General features: G+C 38.9%; 1 protein-coding gene across 2 annotated transcripts in view; it reads left to right on the forward strand.

The window, feature by feature from the left end:
- LOC105918815 (neural cell adhesion molecule 2) overlaps positions 1-21,136 on the forward strand; it is a 708,733-nt gene that overhangs the window by 661,674 nt on the left and 25,923 nt on the right. For both annotated transcript variants that reach the window (XM_036128219.1, XM_036128218.1), the window contains exon 15: positions 1,232-1,406. In XM_036128219.1, the coding sequence (XP_035984112.1) occupies positions 1,232-1,406 (175 nt within the window). The remainder of the gene's footprint in view (positions 1-1,231; positions 1,407-21,136) is intronic.

Here is a 21,136-nt window from a genome sequence, read left to right on the forward strand (position 1 = left end):
CGGATAAACTGCTGCAATCTTTTTTCAAGGGGTCTCACTGAGGTCTTCCTTCTCTCCACCACATTCAGAAGCACACAAAAGCAAAATGTCTAAGGTTTAAACAGGACAGACATCCTCAGCACATCGTCCTGAGCAAGGCATACTTTGCAAAAAAGGAACTAAAAGTAAGTTAAATGTTCTTGAAATTAGTGTATTTGTCCAAGTTTAAATGATCTGCCAATGGAATAAGATTTTTTTTCTCCTAAAAATAGGAAAAACTCACCTCCATCATCTTATTTGAAGTGCAGTATTCATATTAATCTTATATTAGAGGTTGAAATACTTGTTACATTGGCAATTAATCTTATTTACCTGCTCAAACCAAGGACAAATACACTCATTTGAAGACAGTTGTACTTGTTCTTAGTTCCCTTTTTGCAGTGCAGGTGTTTTATGGCAGACTCTGAGGATGTTATCTTGTTCTCTCTTTTTCCTCTACTCTATTTTTGTCACCTTTTCCCCCTTTTAGCATTTTGTCACTACATATAATGGTGGAAGCATCATGCTACGGGGGAATTTTCTTCACCAGGAACCAAGAACTGATCAGAACAGGCAATATTTTTGAAATGCAACAAGGTTTAAAACCTTTATTTTCCTTCCTCTTGACAATTATGCTCTGCCCGTTTTGTTGCATTGTCTCCAATCGAGCTTTAAGGTGTCTTTCATGAAAAAGTAATACTAATTGAAAACCATGCCTGCATAAATGAGGGTTCAAGCCGCTGAGCAGGAAGGAGAAGGATTCAAAAGATGGAGGCAGAGCGGGATATCGATGCAGGGAAAAGAAAAAAAACCAGAGCAACTCAAACACCTGCAATCTTGGGCCATCATCTAGCATCAGGAGCAGATAACTGCTTTGGGTTTGAGCGGACATGAATCATCTGCGTGTGCACGCAGCCACATCACAGGCAGGCGTCCCACAAAGCAGCCCTTTATTTTGCCCGTCCAGCTCTGGTGTAAAGCGTTGCCAGGTTGGTGCATAAGCCGTCGGCACGCGGCGCGTTTCTGGCCTCCGTTCAGTTCTCAGTTCTCGGCCTCGCTCTTCATTTTCCAGTCTTTTGTTTCCGGCCCAGTGAACAAGGGGAGAGTGAAGGGAGACTGGATTAAAACACAAAAAGGGTAAACGCTTGTTTATCAAATGAAAATGCTTTGACCCTGATGTTTTTTTTTTTTTTTTTCATCCGTCTCACCGCAGGACAAAGAGGAACAGTGGATGACCAAGCTCGTTCCAGGAGCAAACGACTTTGCGATGCTGCAGCCGCTGCAGTGGAACACGAGATATGAAGTGGAAATCACAGCCCGCAACGTCAAGGGCCTGTCGGAGCCCACCTTCTATCAGTTCTTCATGCCACAGAAGCCTGACATTACAGGTAAAAGCACGATAAAGGTAAACATCGGGCTGCAGTTTACCTTTTTCTTTGCCCAAGGCTTTCTGTAAAGCGATGGCAGTACTTCTGAGCTACTTGTGTGAAATGCCGTGCTTTTCATGTCCTGGTAAAGGGCGGTGGCATTGTTGACACACAAAGGCAAAAAAAAAAAAAAATGCCCCAGACAACCTAGTGCAAGGCTGTAAATGCAGCAGATCTTCTTGCCGTTTTTTCCTTCTGCACAAATGAAGCCGCTGTCAGCGGACAAAGTGTTGCTTCCTCCTCTGAAAAGCAACTTAAGTTTGTCTAAAATCCACTTAAAAGTTACTAAAATGGTCAAATATAGAAAAGAAATTGTTAATTCTGTCGCTATAATAAACAAAAAACGCTTATAGAAGAATCAAACTAGGCAGAACAGCTTCACAGGCCATAATATAGCAGCAGAGTTGTTATATTCATCTTCAAGATCAGCAGTATTTCAGAGCTATGTGATCATTACTAAACATAACCTTCTCTTGGCAATAAACTCAATACTGTTGAAGAGCCTCGTTAATTTCCATTTAAATAGTGCCAAAGTTTTAAGGAGATTGCTTTTTTGAGTTGAGCAGCCCATGCAAATCTTGTTATATCTAAAAAAAATCCCACTGAACAGTGAATCTTTTCACACACACAGCCACCACCCCACACCTCCCATTCACACGTTGAGGCACACGAGTAAAACTACTCAAGTGATAATGACCCAAACTTTGAACTAGATAATTGTTTGCGTCTACAAATCATGTTCAGCTTAATGACCCCTTTATTAACATTGATGACCATATTAGTGACCTTAATTACTCCATTAGTGACTTTGACATCTTTGATGACTGTTTTAATAACATTGACAACCCTTTTAGTCACCTTGACCGCGATATCATCAGGTGACCTTAATTACCCAATAAGTGACCTTGCCAATCCCATTAGTGACCTTGAAAACCTTGTTAATGAACTTGATGGTGCTACCAGTGATATTAATTACCCTGTTAGTGACATTGACAACCTTATTAATGACCTTGACTGTGCTATTAGTGAGCTTAATTACTCTATTAGTACCCTTGACATCCCTATTAGAGATCTTTGATGACCCTATTAATGATATTGACACACCTATTAGTGACGTTGACATCTTTGATGACTGTTTTAATAACATTGACAATCCCATTACTGACCTTCACAACCTTATTAATGAACTTGACAGCGCAGTCAGAGACCTAAAATACCCTTTTAGTGACCTTGACAACCTCATTAATGACATTGACGGTGCTATTAGTGACCTTAATTACTCTATAAGTAACCTTGACAACTCTTTTAGTCACCTTGACAGCGATATAATCAGGTGACCTTAATTACCCAATAAGTGACCTTGCCAATCCCACTAGTGTCCTTGAAAACCTTATTAATGAACTTGATGGTGCTATCAGTGATATTAATTACCCCATTAGTGACCTTGACAACCTTATTAGAGATCTTTGATGAACCAATTAATGATATTGACACCCCTATTAGTGACCTTGACATTTTGATGAGTATTTGAATAACATTGACAACCCTAATAGTGACCTTGACAATCCCATTACTGACCTTCACAACCTTATTAATGAACTTGGCAGCGCAGTCAGAGACCTAAAATACCCTTTTAGTGACCTTGACAACCTTATTAATGACATTGATGGTGCTATTAGTGACCTTAATTACTCTATTAGTAACCTTGACAACCCTATTATTGACCTTGACAGCGATAGCATCATGTGACCTTAATGGCCTTATAAGTGACCTTGACAACCTTAGTAATGACCTTGACAACCTTATTAATGACATTGACGGTGCTATTAGTGACCTTCATTACTCTATTAGTAACCTTGACAAATCTAATAGTGATCTTTAAAGACCCTATTAATGACCTTGACAATCCTATTAGTGACCTTGACAAATCTAATGGTGATCTTTGAAGACCCTATTAATGACATTGACATCCCTATTAGTGACCTTGATGCCACGTGGGACACTAAAGTATTCTTACAATCTTTTTCACAAAATTTGATGCAAAGTGTTGACATGAGGAGTTAATGGTTTTATAAACTAGAGAGCCGTTGAGGTGAATAATATGTTTTCTGATTATAGGAAATCCATTTGTAGCCCTCAGTAGATGTTTTTGGAGTTACTAACATACAGTCATAATTAATAAGTTAGTATGTGTTTCTTTGAGGCTCGTTTTAAACTTAAAGCTGATACTAAACATACTTTTAATTAAGCCCACATTTCTGAATTAAAATGAAACATTCAAATTGTATTTGTCATATTTTCAGTAACTGTTAGCTGAAAGTAACCAATTAACAGTAATAAAAAACTGAAAATATCAGTCTGTGTAATAAATCCATATTGTCTCACTTGGTGAAATAACATTTTCAATAATATTCTAATTTGCTGTTTTTGGCTGTATAGATTGAATAATAGGATTTAGAGTATTTTGCGTCACGATTTAACAAAGTCCTCCTTGTCACTTTTTCTAATAGGGCCTGTTTGGTTAAAGGAATAAAGGTATCGTTATTTTATTACTGCTTTTTGTATTTACTCCTCTTATCTCATTCAAAAAAAAAAAAGAAGCATAAAAGAAATCTGGGTGTTTTAGTTTTGTTTTTCCTTTTTTTACCACATGCATTTGTGGCGGTTTGGATGCGGCGAGCGTTTGCCTCTGTCATTACTGCTGCGGCTAAATGGCCCGGCAGAGTGTGGGGTTGCATTTTCCGCCAGAAAACAAGAGCCGGGAAATGGCACGCTTAAGGTGGGTCACTTCGATTGGCTGTCCTCTCTTGTTAGCGAACAGCGGGGAATCGAAAGAGAGAGCCTGGGAGAGTGCAGAGGAAACTGAAAGGAGGCAAAATGCTTTCCGTGTCGAGTGTTATATTTCTAACATAGGAAGAGTAGAACAGGTGTATGATTCGAGAATCTCTTCAAACTTTGCTCCAACACATTTAGGATTAAAAACAGCAAAAAAAAAAAAACATAATTCCCCGACAAGAGTCTAGCTAGTCCTTCAGCAGCTTATATGTTAAATTTTAATACCGTTGCCTTCTGATTAAATCAAGACGTCATTCTTCATACTTCAGCAAAAATCAGTCTATTTTTTTTTTATATATAGAAAAGTACTGCGGCCCTCTCGTTTCCTGCTACTTTAAATCAAGTTAGATTCTGGAGAACTCGCTTCAGAATCAATCAGCGATTATTAGATGTGAAATATCCACCACTTCCATTTGAGACCCAATCTACTGCCTTGTTTTTCTGCTCCCCCATACTGTAAAAAGACCCCGACTGCAGACCTAATGAAAGAAACTGAGTCCACATATATGTGCAGTCCATCTCTCTCTCTCTCTAAGCAATCTTCTCTATTCAATTCTAGACCTATGTATTATGCATTTGCCATGTATTGAATTAGTTTTTTCCTTCTTTTTCAATACTGTTTTAGTTTATAGCAGGCCACATACATTTCTTCTGCTTGTGCTTGTGTAGAAAAACGCTTTGATTGATACACCGTGCTTTCCTTTTCAAGATGATCCATACCTCATGGCCGTAGGTGAGCGTCAGAACATCGGCAGAGAGGTTTGCTTTTTGGACTCAGACTTGGATGAGTCTCAGCTACGAAGGGCCGCATCATCTGGAAAATGCAAGGATGCGGTCCTGAGGTTCCCAACCCAGACACCCTGCTCTCCACGATTACACCTTGAGATTCTCGCCATGAACACCACAAACGGGATCAAGGGGTCCAATGCACACTTTGTGACTTGTGGGAAAAATGTGGAAACAGTTCTGGCTTTGGGCATATGAGGGTTGGATAGCACCAAGATACCCCGTGTTCCCATGGCAGTCCCCCAAAAAATCTGCCTTGTCCAGATCTACAGAACATGTAGACTGGAGGAGCGTTCTCCCATGACCGCCTCAGCAATTCCACGAGAATAAAGATCTGGTCCACTGTTGGACAGCCAGGATGAGAGTCACATTGCTCAATCGTAGCCTCCATCCGAATGTCCTTATTGAGCAAAGACTCTTCAGCCAAAGCGAAAGTGCGTCAGCGGTCGCCATCATAAGTGCAGTCAGTAAGGAAGGAGGTAGGAGAAGGAGCCTGTATGCTTCCTATCACAGCTGCTTTATCATAGGAACCTCGCGATGTCCCTTACCGGCGCAAAGGAGCTATAAGGAATCCCACAATCCTTTCCCTGACATGATGTATGAGCACAGCCCTTAGCTCTTTGTAGTTCATTTTCTGAACGCTGTACACCCGGATTTGACTCCATGTGCGTTTCCGTCACGTAATGACGTCGAAGTTAAGGCCCATTCATACCTCACTTAAAAGACGGATACGGATACGTGTGGAGTGTTTCATACGTTCTAACCGTCCATTTCGTCCGTATTTTGACACAAAAATTGGGAGCTTACGATTACGGACGAAACGGATCAATACGGAGCAATACTACCGTAAGAGGTGGGGGCGCTATTGAGTTTGTAGTACAAAATGTCAACAAAATCACGAAGAAGGTTAGAATTCTGGGCTTTAAACAATGGCGGGTTTTGAGGAACGACTTTCGGAGATTGTCCGCAACTACCCACATTTATATGATGTGTCGTGTCCGGGGCACAGGGACAAACAAAAAGTTATGAATAGCTTTCAGGAAATCGGGGAGGCTCTGGCCATGACAGGGGATGTCGTAAAGTCCAAGTGGGCCGCAATTAGGGAGCGCCCAGCACTGCCACCTAGAGGAAATATTGGTTATTGCGCACCTCAACGGACGGAGGTATAAAGGAGTCAACGGATAGAACGTACGGACAGAAATACGGACGTGTAGGCCAAACATAGGGTATGAATGGGCCTTTAAAGGCTGTCCGAATTCGGCACAGCAGTCCGAGGCTCCTTTCCTCCCCATGATAAAGTTCTCACTGTTGACCCCATGAAAGGTCAAGAAATAGGAGTTAGGAGCTATGACTAGATCTATCAGATGGACCGAGAGGCTCCTCTCCAGCACCCCAGAAATAAATGGAGCACACTCTCCACTCACCGCCACCCCAGTGTGCCACTCCAACGGTGTCGTCCCAATCCTCAATGCGACACTGAAGAGGCATATCAACCATGGAGGACATGCAATGTCCAGAGCCTTCAGAATCTCCGACCAAATCTCATTCACCTGGCGCCCTGTCGCCGGGTAGCTTTGTACCTACCCTAATAGTCTCTCTGTCTCTGCCACAATGACAGAATCATGATCTCTTGCTTCTGTAATGGACGTCCTGAACATGGTCCATTCAGATTCAGCCTTCTTCTGGAACGTGGGAGAAGATTATCATGGAGAAGAGAATTGGAGATCTCTCAAACAGGTTCCTCTGCCAGACCTTTAGGATCCGTCTGGGTGTAGTGTACCACGTGTGTCCGGCAGCCTCCCCTGCATCTGGATCCAACTCACTACCAGATGGTGATCTGTTGACTGAGTGTCCAAGACTTAACGCCACAGGTCTGATGATATGACTACAAGATGGCATTGCTACCAAATGAACCACTTTGTGCTCAAACGTTGAGTCTATTATGGACTTTCCGTGCCTCACACAGACTTGGGTACCCTTTAAGCTCCTATGCTAAATTCCAAGCAGAAGACTTTACAATTACTAACAATGTGTGTTGGGGAGGAAATGTAGAAATGGGATTTTTTTTTCTCTCTCTCTCTCCAACTTCTTCCATCAAACTTATGAAATGTGGAAATCTATAATAAAACCAAGTACATATAGCGGCCCCATGCTTACACTCTGAAGGAATGGCAGAAAATGAAATAGTTTGATGTGTGAGTTTCTCTTGATTTCCCCCCTGCAGGCTGACTCAGTGTGCCGCCACCAGCGCCCAGCTTTGTTGTGGCTGTTGCATTTCTTTCTTGGCTCGCTCTCCTTGCGTTTTTTGCCGGTCATGCGTCATAAAGAGGCTTTGATTGAAACAGCCGTGATGGATTTTCTTTGTAATAATCTCATCAAAGCACTTGGAGGGTGGGGGTTGGGGGGGGGGGGATCTTGACAGGCTTTTCTCCTCTCTTCTAAGAGCTTGAGCCAAACTTTTATTATTAGTATTTCCAGGAAGTAATCCCGGCGAATTGAAAATACCTTTATAGCCGCCCATTTCAATAATCAACAGCCTCATAAATGTTGTGAATGGAAGTTGTAAATTTGAAAGCGGCATAATGAAAATATATATTTATCTTGCCATTTAAGGAATACAAACTGTAATCAAACGAGAGATTTTTCTAGATAAACATTTTTTTAGATATTTTTTCTCATTTATGCTAAACACAATGCATTTTTCTGTTTTGATATAATGCCTCCAAACAAAGATTCAGGTAATATCTCGGTGTCCAGTGGGAACTCTTTGCTCTTTAAAGATAATAGTTCAGCGATGTGCTGTGGAGTACGAGGGATTAATTAAAGTACCAAACATGAATGTGAGATTTTGGATATGGCAGTAAAACTGAACTTGATAAAAATTTAAGAGGTGAAATACTGAATAAGGTAAAGTTGAGTTCCGTTAAAAACCAACATGTGATTAATATCGCCTCGGTGAAAATTAGGTTACGTTAGATTGTTTTGCCCATATGCTACCCATATCCACAGGGGCGGGGCTAGAGGGGTGCTTGGGGGCAGCAATGCCCCCTAGGAGCCCCCCTAGACGTTTGACAAGCCATAACACCAGGTCACTCCTGTACAGTAGTCGATGCTGTATACACAAATGGTTGCAATCCAACCGACTAGAGGAAGAACTTCTCTGTACATAAAAGTAAATTAGAGAATAAATAAAGTATCAGTCAAAAACTGAAGAAGGAATTGCAGAAAAGATGAGCTGTGGAAGAACAGGAAGATGGTTTTATAGGACTAAAAAGGCATGAAACAAGAACAATTTTAACAAACTGGACCTGATTGTAACTATACTTCATTATAGTTTTTAAAATACAAAGGTGTTGTACAGGGAGTTGTGATGAAACAGTAGAACTTGTTATATTGGTATGTCTGAAATATAACCATGAAAGACGATTTAGGCTTGCATTTGAAAAGATTAAATAAAGGTTTAACATAATAGGGATATTGTAAATTAGCTTTGTAGTCCATCAAACGCAAAGGATACTGTGATGTCAAGGTTTATGCAGCAGTGTTTGCAATGGCTACTACAGTATTTTTGAGATGGTTGTTGTTTCAGGATAGCATAAATAGGCCTGTGTATCAAGTTGTGCACAGACTATTACAAGGGTCTAATAGTGTAGATACAAAAGCATGAATTATCATCTCAAATTTACTTGTTGACATGCTGGATCCGAGTCTGGAGATTTTTCCTCAAAGGTGATTTCTTGGGAAAGAACTTGATCTAAAATCAATTTCTTTTTGATTTATTTTTTAGGACTGGGCTTCTGGGAAAGTCCCAAAATCACCCGGTTGCTGTTTCATGGTAGAGATGGCATTGTTCAGTGCGATAACTTAATGTTTTGCGTTTGTCAGACTTCAGCTATTGTTAATTGTTACTCATCCATTGCTTAAGGGCACAAAGTAAGGCACAAAGGAGCTGGACAGCTGAAAATCATGTGATAAAAATATGATGGCAAATGTCAGTGAACTGTTTGATTATCTGATCTAAAGGAAGAATATGTAACAAGGTACAATATAGGTCCAAGTATGGAACCCTGGGGAACTCCAGATTTTGATGCAGATCACCTATTAGCGTTACTCTCTGGTCAGAACTTCTTTGTTTCCCCAAACAGAGGTTGTTTAGACAAATGTCCAGTGAAGTTCAGACACTGGTTTATGCATTTCCTACAGAACTCAATTTTAAAAAAAATTCAGACTATAATCATATTTAAGAGAAAGAAGAAAGAGTAAAAAGAGTTTTACACATTTTGTTCCATTTTGGCTTCATCTTTCTTTGATGTTGAGGGAATATTTCCTGTATTTTTTTATGCTCTTGAGGTAATATGAATAATTTTAAAACCAAACAGGGACCAGATCATTTAGATGAAAGAATACTAGTATAAACAGAGGATGTTCTTGCTATGAGTGATCCCCTCTAAGAATCGTTTTTATTCCTGGTGAAAAGGCATTGCTTTGCCCAACAAGCCCACTGCCACTTTGAAACCAGTACACCAAGATAAAAAAAAATACATCTCCGTCTTAACATACTTCTAAGCAAGTTCTCCAATTATCAGGCAGTGTAAATCAATCCGTCTTGGGGGATCCTTGTAAATGGAGGGACGGGGATTTAACTGTAAACAGAGCCGTAATCAAAGACCTCTGTTTGTTTGCCCTGTGCAAAATATGTCCTAGTCAACATAATACTTCTTATAATATACTCTGGCGTACCAAAAAGATATAAGATCCCAGCCGATGTGTTACCACTTATTTATTCATAGAGCAGATAATCCCATTGCGATCAGAGGATTGGGTTTCCGCACATCTACAAAGAGACGATATCGGCGGCGTCCTAAAAAGCAGAAAGAGGAAGAAAAACGACTCAAACGCCCAAGCTTGATATGTAATACCACTGACTATCCAAGCCACAACAAGCAGCTGTGATATGCGCAATAAGAGTCGCTTTACAACTGTACAGCAGTTTTAAACTGGAGCGCTTGTCTGGGGATTGAAAAAAATGCACACTGCTGCAAGGCGTAAATGTACGCTGATTACATTTAGGCTCGGGTATCAAGTGGATTCCTGCAAGGGAAGATTGATGATGAAATTGAGCTAAAGATGCACAATACCTTTGTCAGGTTCTATATTGGGTACACCTAGTGTGATTCGCTGTTAACACCTAGTGTACTGCAAAAAGGGAACTCAAAGTAGGTAAAATCCTCTTGAAATTAGTGTATTTTTCATTTATTTGAGTTGGTAAATAAGACTATTTGCCAATGGAATTAGGTTTTTACACTTAAAATAAGAACAATTCATCTCCATCATCTTATTTCAAGTGCAGGATGTCTAATTATCTTATTTTAGGGATAGAAATTCTCATGTCATTGGCAAATAGTCTCATTTAGATGCTCAAATCAAGGAAAAATATACACATTTTAAGAACATTTTACTTATTTTTAGTTCCCTTTTTGCAGTGTGCGAATCACGTAGGCAGCAGCTCAACGCGTTTAGGCATCAAGACGTGGCGAAAAGGACTTGGTGAAGTTCAAAAGCACCAGGAAAAGGGAAGAAACTGGATTAAAGTAACAGTCAGAGGAGAAGGTCCAGGGCAATTAAATTGAGGCATGAATTATTATTTGTACAACAGAAGATATTCCTTATCTGATCAATTTTACGGCTCCACGCTTGAGTTTCCAGAGATTTTATGGAGCTTTAAATTAGTCGTAGCTATGCCTTGTAAACCGATGTTTAAGTAATAAAAATTAAAACCCGTGAGGGAGGAATAATTAAAAGAAATCAAGTGAAGACCTTCCATTTTTCATCTTAATATGCACTCGCTGACCATTTTATTAGATGACCCTCGCTGGTACCGGGTGGGACCCTCATTTGCCTTCAGAAGAGCCTTAAATCTTCATGGCACGGATTCAACGAGGTGTCAGAAAGGTTCCTCTGAGATTTTGGTCCACGTTAGCAAAGCGTTCATGGTGTGACTCTGCTCTTCCTCCACATCCCAAATTGAACCAAGATCTATTGAGCTGCTGCGATTTGATTGATTGCTACATATTTGTTATTATTTATTAGTTATTGAATCAAAAAGCAGAAGAAATAAAGCTATCTGACTCTGTAGGTCATTGCTAAAGGTTATTGTGGTTTTCAGGAGTCATATTTCTTGTTAAAATAGTCTCCATGAACATTGGTATGCACTGAAAAAATCTAACTAAAAATAAGTTGAATTTTCTTAAAATGAGTGTATTTGTCCTTAATTTGAGCATTCAAATAAATTATTTGCCAATGGAATAAGATTTCTGCACTAAAATAGGAACAACTCATCTCCATCATCTTGCAGGATGTCTAATTATCTTATTTTAGGGGTCAAAATACTCATTCTGTTGGCAGATCATCTTATTTACCTGCTCAAATCAAAGACAAATACACTAAGTTCAAGAAAATCTGACTTATTTGTGGTTCGGTTTTTGCAGTGTGTAATGAAAATGGTTGATAATATGCATTTTGCACATTTTTCTTTTGCCAATCAAGTTGTTGGTCTGGAGATCAGCTCTACACTATAAAAAGGGAACAAAAAGTAAGGAACATTGTCTTGAAATTAGTATATTTTCCTTGATTTGAGCCGCTAAATAAGATTATCTGCCAATGGAATGAGTATTTTTAATCCTAAAAAAACATAATTAGACATCCTGCACTTGAAATATGACGATGGAGATGAATTGTTCTTATTTTAAGTGTAAAAAAAATCTTATTCCATTGGCAAATAGTCTTATTTACCTGCTCAAATCAAGTAAAATATACTCTTTTGCTTACTTTTTGTTCCCTTTTTGTGGTGTAGGACCTCCTCTTATCACAGCCAGATGGAGAATATCTTGCAGGCTTCCTCAGGACTTTAGCTCTTCTTTGTTCTTCTTGTAGAAGTGTGTTGCATTACGACGTGACGAGACTACAGTTGTAGTCCAAACAATGTGCGGTCTGAATATTTTCCTGCGTTTCAGCAGCAGCAGCAGCAGCAGCTCTGCTGTCAACCTATTCTTTATTATAGTGCTTTCTTTCTTGTTTTAAGATCAAATTTTAGCTACAAAGAGTCCTGATGCTTAAATTACTTCTCGAACAATTTTCGACTCCAGACAGCAGCAATTACTAAAAAGTGGACCAAATCTTTTCCTTTGAGGTGGATTGTTAAAAATGCCATATGCTTGTGCGTTAGGAGTAATTTCCCATGGTTTTTCATTACTACTTCGCTGGATCTTGAGTGCGCTTGAGCTTCATCTGGATCGACTGCTTCCTCTGAGGAAATGGGAGAAAAAAAAAAAAAAGAGAGAGGACTCATCCCTCTCCTTCAAACTAAGCCGAGTTTAATTATTAAGTTCCCTTTTCTGAGGCCCTCCTCAAAGAAAGTTTCCCCCTCAGGCCTCCTCATCACGTATCAGTCTGAGCCATGCAAATGAATCCTCACACCCATCCCTTAACGATCATGTTTATCCCCACTAATGTCACAATCAATGGGCCCTCGTCTGGTCATTATTAATTGAGTCACTTCCTCGCAGATCCAATCTATAGACAGTCAATCACGGGTCAGGCCTAACGAGATTTTATTGTCAGAGATGTATATGGACGTCTTCAGGTGCCGCCCAGGCTCTTGGATGTCTATGTGTTGAATAATCCTGCTAATAGGCCCATAGATCAACAAGTAATCAGAGGAAGCCAGGAAAAGGGTTAATAGAGCAGAGAAATAGGAATTAATGGTTGCTGCGTTGCCACGCCAGGAAAGCTAGAGAGGACTCGAGTCGGAAGAACAAACGATTTGCCGCCAAAAGGCTTTGAGTAAAACATGTTGATGAGTTTGCCATTATGGAAAAAAAGACAAAGGCATCCATCCAGTTGATCTTTATTGTTTTAATGTTTAAAGTTGGGTTTTCAAACTAAGCTACAAAAAAAACAACTGCTTGTAAATCACTCTGAAACTGTTACACAAATGAATTAGGAAGCCCAAATTTAGCAGGGTGGGAGTGGGGGGGTAGTGTTTTTTCATGGGGGCACAGAACAAAACATTGGGAAATAAACTAAACAGGTCAATATTTCATCGTTTAATATATTAGGTGAGCCAAAGAGCCAATTGTTGTTCTAGCACTGCAGGTCTCGATACGACTAGAGCTAAAAGTGCTTACTATTTAAATTATTGTTGACGTAAAACTGTAAAGGTAAAAAATACAATTACTCCAAGTGACCAATCAGTTACTGCATCTTTGTCAGCATATATCGTTGTAAGAAATGTATTTAATATCATGTTTTTAGTACAGGGGCCAAAAAAGGGCCCAACTATTTAATAAGGAATCCCCATTAAATAGTCTGCCCTTCAAAGAAATGTTCACGTATCGGAGTCTAATCTTTATTTAATTGGACGTGAACACCAAAAATTAGACTAGCTTCATTTATTGAATTAATTTCATTTCTAGCTGAGGGAAAATATACTTTTTAGCCAGTATGAGATGGTTTGAGCTTTGTGATAAGGTGCATTACTGTGCTGGAAGTAGCCGTCAGGAGGTAGGCTGTGTGGCTTAAATCAAGCTCATTTGGTAAAAAGAGGTCCAATACTGCCAAGGAAATGTCCCCCACACCATGATACGACTAAGCCATCCATAAAAGGCGGGATGGATCCGCCCAATCAGGCAACTTTTCTCTAATCTGTTTTTATCCGACTTGGTGCCTTGCTGCCTTGTGGTTAGCCGGCTAGCTATTAGGTCTTAACGAGGAAATGAAGAGTTTAAATTATCACCAAACCACTTTAGTTCTCCATTGGGATGCGCTCTTTTAACTTTAGCAAGTCCTGTTCATCACGTCTAGATGCCTGAATGAGTGGAGTTGCCACCATTTGATTGGCTGATTGAGTGGTTCTCAAATGTTTTCTGTTGCACCCCCACTTTGAAGAAGGAAACATTTTCAGGCCTCCCATCCCAACAAAACGGGTCAAAAATGTAACTTTTAACGTTTTCGTTTTTAATGTTGTCCTGAAGATTACCCAGAATCCCTTTTAAAACGTGTAACATATAATTTAATTATTTTATTAATTTATAACATATAACAATGGTTACTAACAACTAAAATGTTTCAACATTGCCACACTTTTTAAATTATATATTAACAACAAAATAAATGGCTTTTAGCTCGACTCATAGCTGCAGTCAACTTTTAACTAGCTATGAACCTCATATGGCAGAAATAATATAAAACCATTAATGTTAAAGACAAGCTTTAGTTACATTAAGTTTTGTACTTTTTAATTAGTTTATTAATAGTATAAACATCACACTACTGACCGCAGGTGCAGACCAAACAGCAGGGGGTTCTGTTGTTACATTTAGAATGATCTGTATTTTCTGGAAAAAAAGGGTAAAGATATTCTTGCACCCCCCTCTGCAGTACTTTCTCGCCCTTCTTTTTGAGAAGCACTGGGCTAATTGTATATTAGTGTTAACGGATAATTGCCCAGTTATCCCTAATAAAGAGTCCTGTGAGTGTATATTTTAGCTTCAGTGACAGAAAGTTGATAAATTTTACATAATAAAGGAAAACGGGTCTTAAAACTAAAAAAAATTTGAAAATCTGAAGGCAAAATAAAGACTTAGAATTTTGAAACTCTGAAGATCATTAAAGGCCAAAAACGGCAAACTTTCTTTATGACATATTGGAAAAGAGACTTTTTCTGCAACATTAGGAGAATAAAAAGAAATTGCAGAGGAGACGACAATAATGATCGTTATTATTGCTATGTCATGAATTCACGTGTAAATTATAGATGACAGAAGACAAGCAAAATTACATTGTGAACCTAAATTGAAAATTGACAGCCAAATAAATGTGACAGCAATGGAAAAATGTTCAATTTATCTGTTTTTGAAATCAGCAAACAGCCTTCAGCCAGCATTAGTTTGCCAGATTGAGTTTTCTTCATTCCTGCCTTCAGTCCAAAATGTAGATGTGATTAAACACGCCAATCAGGAAGGCATTCAGGCTGTGTTGTCGGGATGTTTCTACCAGACTGACCTCCAGCCAGAGAGCATGAAATAGGGAACGGTGCTGCAGCACGGTCAGCGCTGCACTTCCACTCACTAGAAAAAATATTACCACAGAGGCAACAGAGTGGATACAACCACTCCCCCTGTGGATGGATTTAAAATAGAAACGTGTTCGGCACAACCGAGTGTAGCAGTGCTCAGGAAAATATGCAATCTGAGGAAGGGACTGTGAGATTTAATTTAAACGAGAGAAGCAGAGGCTCAGATATCTGAAACTGTTCCTCTTTTTTGCAGTGTTTCAATTGTTCTTACTGGGAAGTGATGCAAAGCATTGAACTACAGGGTTTAAGATGTAAAGAGGCAACAAACCGGTCATTGCTTTGACATTAGCATAGCATTAGCATAAACTTCATAACAGTGAAGCATGCCTGTGGTATGTAGTGCATCTCTGATATGCATGGATTTTTTTTATGTATCAAAACCATCAGTGAGAGCTTGACTGAGCTGGAGATAACATTACATTAAATTATAATTTTTTTAAACTGCATGTCTTTGTAAGCTGTAGAAACGCACAAGAAGCATATAATTCAGTGTTAAACCAGAGTAAACTGGTTTAACACTGATCTATCTATCTATCTATCTATCTATCTATCTATCTATCTATCTATCTATCGATCTATCTATCTATCTATCTATCTATCTATCTACTTATCTATCTATCTATCTATCTATCTATCTATCTATCTATCTATCTATCTATCTATCTATCTATCTATCTATCTATCTATCTATCTATCTATCTATCTATCTATCTAGTGTGTGCATTTACAGAGCGCAGTGTTGTATAGTGCAGCTCAAACACTGTCACTTGGCTGTTTGTCAAGCTATCAACAGCTAGCGTAAGCTAATAACAGCTAATAGTAGCTAGCGTTAGCTAATAGCATCTAGCGTTAGCTAATAACAGCTAGCGTTAGCTTATACTATTTGGGAGGTTTACAACTGCGCTGATGCACATTCAAGAGCTTTACTGACATGTCTATGTTGCTCTCAAACATCAGTGTCACACTGTTAGCTTAGCACGTAGCATCATTACGCTCATTATGGTCCAGTTTTAGCATAATTTTGGTAACCTTTAGTGTAACGGTCCTTTAGCGTAACGGCCTGTTATGCTGAAATGCGCTGGCTAGAACCCTGCAGTCACCTTTAGTTGATCATCTTCCCTTTTAAGGCTGAGATCTGCTGGACAACTGTTTATAGTCCTCTCTGCAATTGGGGGGATATAACACATAACATTTCTGTGTTAAAATCCTTTAAATTGGTTTTATGTTATTGTCCTGGAAACTTACTTTTGGGTTTCATTAGCTGTAAGCCATAATTATCTATATTAACCATTATAAATGCCTAAAATGTACCGCTGTGTGTACCCAATCTGTATTTGAGTTTGACTTTTGGAACCTAACTACTGAAAAAAGTTTATTTTTCATGAAATACTAAAGAGGGAGCAATGCCCTAGTGGTTAAGGAGGCGGACGTTTGCATCTTGGAGATGCCAGAAAGGTTGCCGGCTTAAAGCTCAGTCTGTTACTCTGGTTTCCAGCAAGACCCTTGACCACTGATTGCTTCCTAAGGGTTTAGTTAAACATAGAGAGACAATTTTGCCTCTGTGGGAAATATTTAATTTAATTTGAGATGCCAATATTTTCAAGGCATGTCTGTGATTTACAAAAAAAGGGGACACACGGACACATTTTAAAAAGCTTGGCACAAAACAGCAGCAGTCACTGAATTCCTAAAATTATTAAAGTCAGAAAACCAAGGACAAATATTTATAATAAATGTGACCTTTAGTAAACAAAAAAATGCACTTTTTATTTGTTTCTCCTGTCGTTTTGTACCTCATGGCCACAAATCATTTCCTTTTTAACATGTGCGAATGCCTTGAAGGACCAACATCCAAAATAACTAAAGTGTCGTTTCATTCTTTAAAACACCCCCTCAGTTTGTTTTTCATGGCAGCTCCCACTTGTTGTTTGTTTTTCTAAATGACCCCCACATTTGGAAATAAATGTCATATAAAGGTTTCAAAATAGCGACAGCAAAAAGCCAGTTCAACCCAAGCTCAAACTGTCCAGGCACTGCAGAGATCTGTAGAGTAGCGCTCCCTGTTGGACAAAAATGTGATGTTTATGTATCACTTTTGAACAAAACATTGCATATCTCTAGGTGCTTCGAGCAAAAGATCAACTAGAGGAACCGGAAGTGCTCCACAGCAGACACAGCGTTGTTAAGCAGATACACGGTTTGTGTTTAGAAAACTGCTAGCGCTGATGTTTTAGCTTAAATCTACAGCAGACTGATCATAAAAGTGAGTGAAGTGTGGCTCAGATGAGGGATCAGCGTTCCCTTCCTCCTTTGGAAGACGGTAAGGCCTGAGGGCAGCTCGCGAGGCGTTGTTTACTGCCCCTGAATCTGCAGCTTCAGCAGCCAAATTAGCTCAAATAAACCTTCAAAGGGGTAGGATAGAAAACAGTAGCCTATGGCAATAAAAAAAAAGAAAAAAAAAAAGATATTGATCCAGTCTTGAAGTTGCAAATCCCGCGTTGCTCCATTTCAAGAAGAAGCAAAGAGTTTTAATTAGAGCTCCCCTTGCCACCAGGTTCTCTGCCTCTGTGTCTCTGAGCCTGGGATCGCTGCCAGGCTCCATTGTCTGGAGCCTCGGCTGCGGGTCGGGAACAAAGTCACAGACGTGACAGTCGTTTGGGTCCAGGCTTCCTCTGTGGCTGCAGGATTGTTGGGCTGTTTTTGTTGCACAGACTAATGCATGCAGTGGGTCATCAGTTAACTTTCACTGTGGTCTTCTGACATGGCTTACAATTAGACGCCATATCAAACAAGCAATAAGTTGATTGTTTTTATCTTCATTTTGACTATTTGAATAATGTTTTCTCACACTGCAGAAAGGAACTAAAAATAAGTAAAATGGTCTCAGAATTTGTGTATTTTTCCTTGATTTGAGCAGGTAAATGAGATGATCTGCCAATAGAATAAGATTTTTGCACTTAAAATAGGAACAATTTATCAGTGCAGTATATCTAATTATCTTATTTTAGGGGTCAAAATACTCATTCTATTGGCAGATAGTCTTATTTACCTGCTCAAATCTAGGACAAAAATACAAATTTTAAGAACATTTTATTTTTAGATCCGTTTTTGCAGTGCAGTTTTGGGTTCTTTTCATAGCTTTTATGTTTCTGGTTGTTTTTCTTTGGTTTAATCACATTTTGTCTGAATATTTTGCAGATGAATTTCCATTTTTTTACTCCTTATAAATCTCTTTAGTCATTTTGTCTTATTTTGTGATCTCTACTGGTCACATTGTATCGTATTGCAGATGTCCAGCAACTTTTCAACAATTGTATACACTGCAAAAACGGATCTAAAAATAAGTAAAATGTTCTTAAAATTAGTGTATTTATCCTTGATTTGAGCAGGTATATAATATTATCTGCCAAAGAAATGAGTATTTTGACCCCTAAAATAAGATAGACGTCCTGCACTTGAAATAAGATGATGGAGATGAATTGTTCCTATTTTAAGTGCAAACATCTTATTCCATTGGCAGATCATCTTTTTACCTGCTCAAATCAAGAACAAATACATTCATTTTAAAGAATATTTTACTTATTTCTAGTTCTGTTTTTGCAGTGTATACCTCTTTCTCCCATTTTCCTTGATCCTCACTGCAAAAAGGGAACTAAAAGTAGGTAAAATCCTCTTGAAATGAGTGTATTTTTCTTTGATTCAAGCTGGAAAATCATTCTATCTGCCAGTGGAATAAGATTTTTGTACTTAAAATAAAAACAATTCATCTCTATCATCTTATTTCAAGTGCAGGATATCGAATTATTCTATTTCAGGTTGGAAATTCTCAATCCATTGGCAAATAGTCTTATTTAGCTGCTCAAATCAAGGAACAATATACTAATTTTAAGAAAATTTTACTTCCTTTTAGTTTCCTTTTTGCAGTGTTCCTGTTGGTTTCTTTACACGCTACAAATGCCAGCAGTACCCTTGAGACCCTGACGTTGTGCTGAAGGCACCCCGCTGTAATACTGTATCTCCAGCTGTTAAGCTTAAAGCCTCACGGTCCCCGTTTGAGTTCAAGAGCAGTGTGCAGGGTTAATTATGTTGAACTCTTCTCTTTCCAAAGGGGAAATCCACTGATGGTTGCATATTAAAACCTGTCTGTGAGAGCACTTGTAAGAGTTCTCCTTGGGTTATCAGGGCATCTACTGCACACATTTCGACCTCTTTAAATCCTGTTTTGTGCATTAATAACTGATATAAAGCTGTTGTTTGGACCTTGAAACTGAAGCCTCTGGATTTGGCTTTCAAGCGAACATTTAGTTGGACAGCATCCAAAACATATTGCCTCCTGCTGAATTATTAAGAGGTCAAATTTAAAATGTACTCAGTTGTTATTTTGCTCACATTAACAACTTGATCAGGATTGAGGAAGTTAGTAGAATGTTCTGCAATGGTGACCCCTGGTTTACGCCGTCATGTTAATTTCCCTTGCTCTATGTACAGGCTACTGAATACAAACGTGATTTAAAATGTAATTTAGTCAGGCTTATCTTGTAAAAATAATTAATTCAACGGCACTTTACAGGAAAAACAGGTGGAATTAATATCAGATAAAATGGAATCGAATTTGGTCCTAATTCTTTGTTCTATTTCTGTCCAAATATTTAGTCAGATCCAGATTTAAACACATGCAATGTCAACTTTATTCATATAGCACTTATAACAAGCAAGTTGCACCAACGTGCTGCACATTAAGGACAAAAAAAATTATAAAAGTGGTTAAAAAGAAAAAAAACAATAGGGAGGAGCAAAATTTTAAATTCAATCATGTAACGAACCAGAACTAGAGTTTTATGTTCCTGTTGGTAGCATTTTGTTCAAGCTGCAAGTGGTGAAGGGACGACTGACCATTTCAGTAATCTAGGAGAGTTGATAAAAAAAAAGGCTTTACCTTAAAAAGAAGTTGAAGCTGACCAAAAATCTTGTCTTAACATCTAACCTGATTTGCTTAATGATTTTTAAAGGAGCTTTCAAAGAACAAATATTTATCTAGATTGAGAAGCACCTGTTGGCTATTTTAAACCACTGTAAAACATTTAGATAGGTATTTCTTTTCAGTTCTGGCATACTTTTTAAAGCCAGACAGGGACTTGTCATAAATACATTTGTCCTCTAAAAAAGTTCACTGATTCACAGACCTTAGAAAGGAGCTTGGAAATGGAGCTGAAGTTTTATAGGACAGAAGGGCCCAACCTGACCACAGACAGCTGCGACACAGCCTGAGTCGAGACTGAATTATCAATATTAACACGTGTCCCAACAGACTGCAGTGTTAGAAGAGTTTGTGTGACGCAGATGTTTCACAATATGAGTTAAAACTGATAGACACCGGCTGGTGAAAAGCAGCAATTCAATCCAATTAAATTTTATTTATATAGCACCAATTCACAACACGTCATCTCGAGGCACTTTACAAAGTCAAATTCAATCAAATCCTCCAGGTTGGTCAGAAAGTTTCCTCTCTAAGGAAACCCAGCAGGTTGCATCAAGTCTCTCCAACCAACATTCACTCCTCCTGAAAGAGCGTAGAGCTACAGTGGACAGTCGTCTGCATTGTTGATGGCTTTGCAGCAATCCCTCATACTGAGCATGCATGAAGCGACAGTGGAAAGAAAAACTCCCCATTAACGGAACCCATTAGCAGAATCAGAACCAGGCTCAGTGTGAACGCTCATCTGCCTCAACCCACTGGGGGTTAGACAAGACAGAGCAGAGACACAGAAAGCACAGAAGTACACACTGATCCAGTAATCTGTTCTACATTAGATGGTAGTTGCAGGTGATCTGTCTTCTCTGGATGATGTCACAGCTAACAGAACGCCAGACCAGGTGTACCTTCTATAAAGAGGAAAATGACAGACCAAAAAGTTAAAAGTTGAAATGACAACAA

The sequence above is a fragment of the Fundulus heteroclitus genome, chromosome 24 (assembly GCF_011125445.2).
Source record: "Fundulus heteroclitus isolate FHET01 chromosome 24, MU-UCD_Fhet_4.1, whole genome shotgun sequence".
In the NCBI taxonomy this organism is placed as follows: Eukaryota; Metazoa; Chordata; class Actinopteri; order Cyprinodontiformes; family Fundulidae; genus Fundulus; species Fundulus heteroclitus.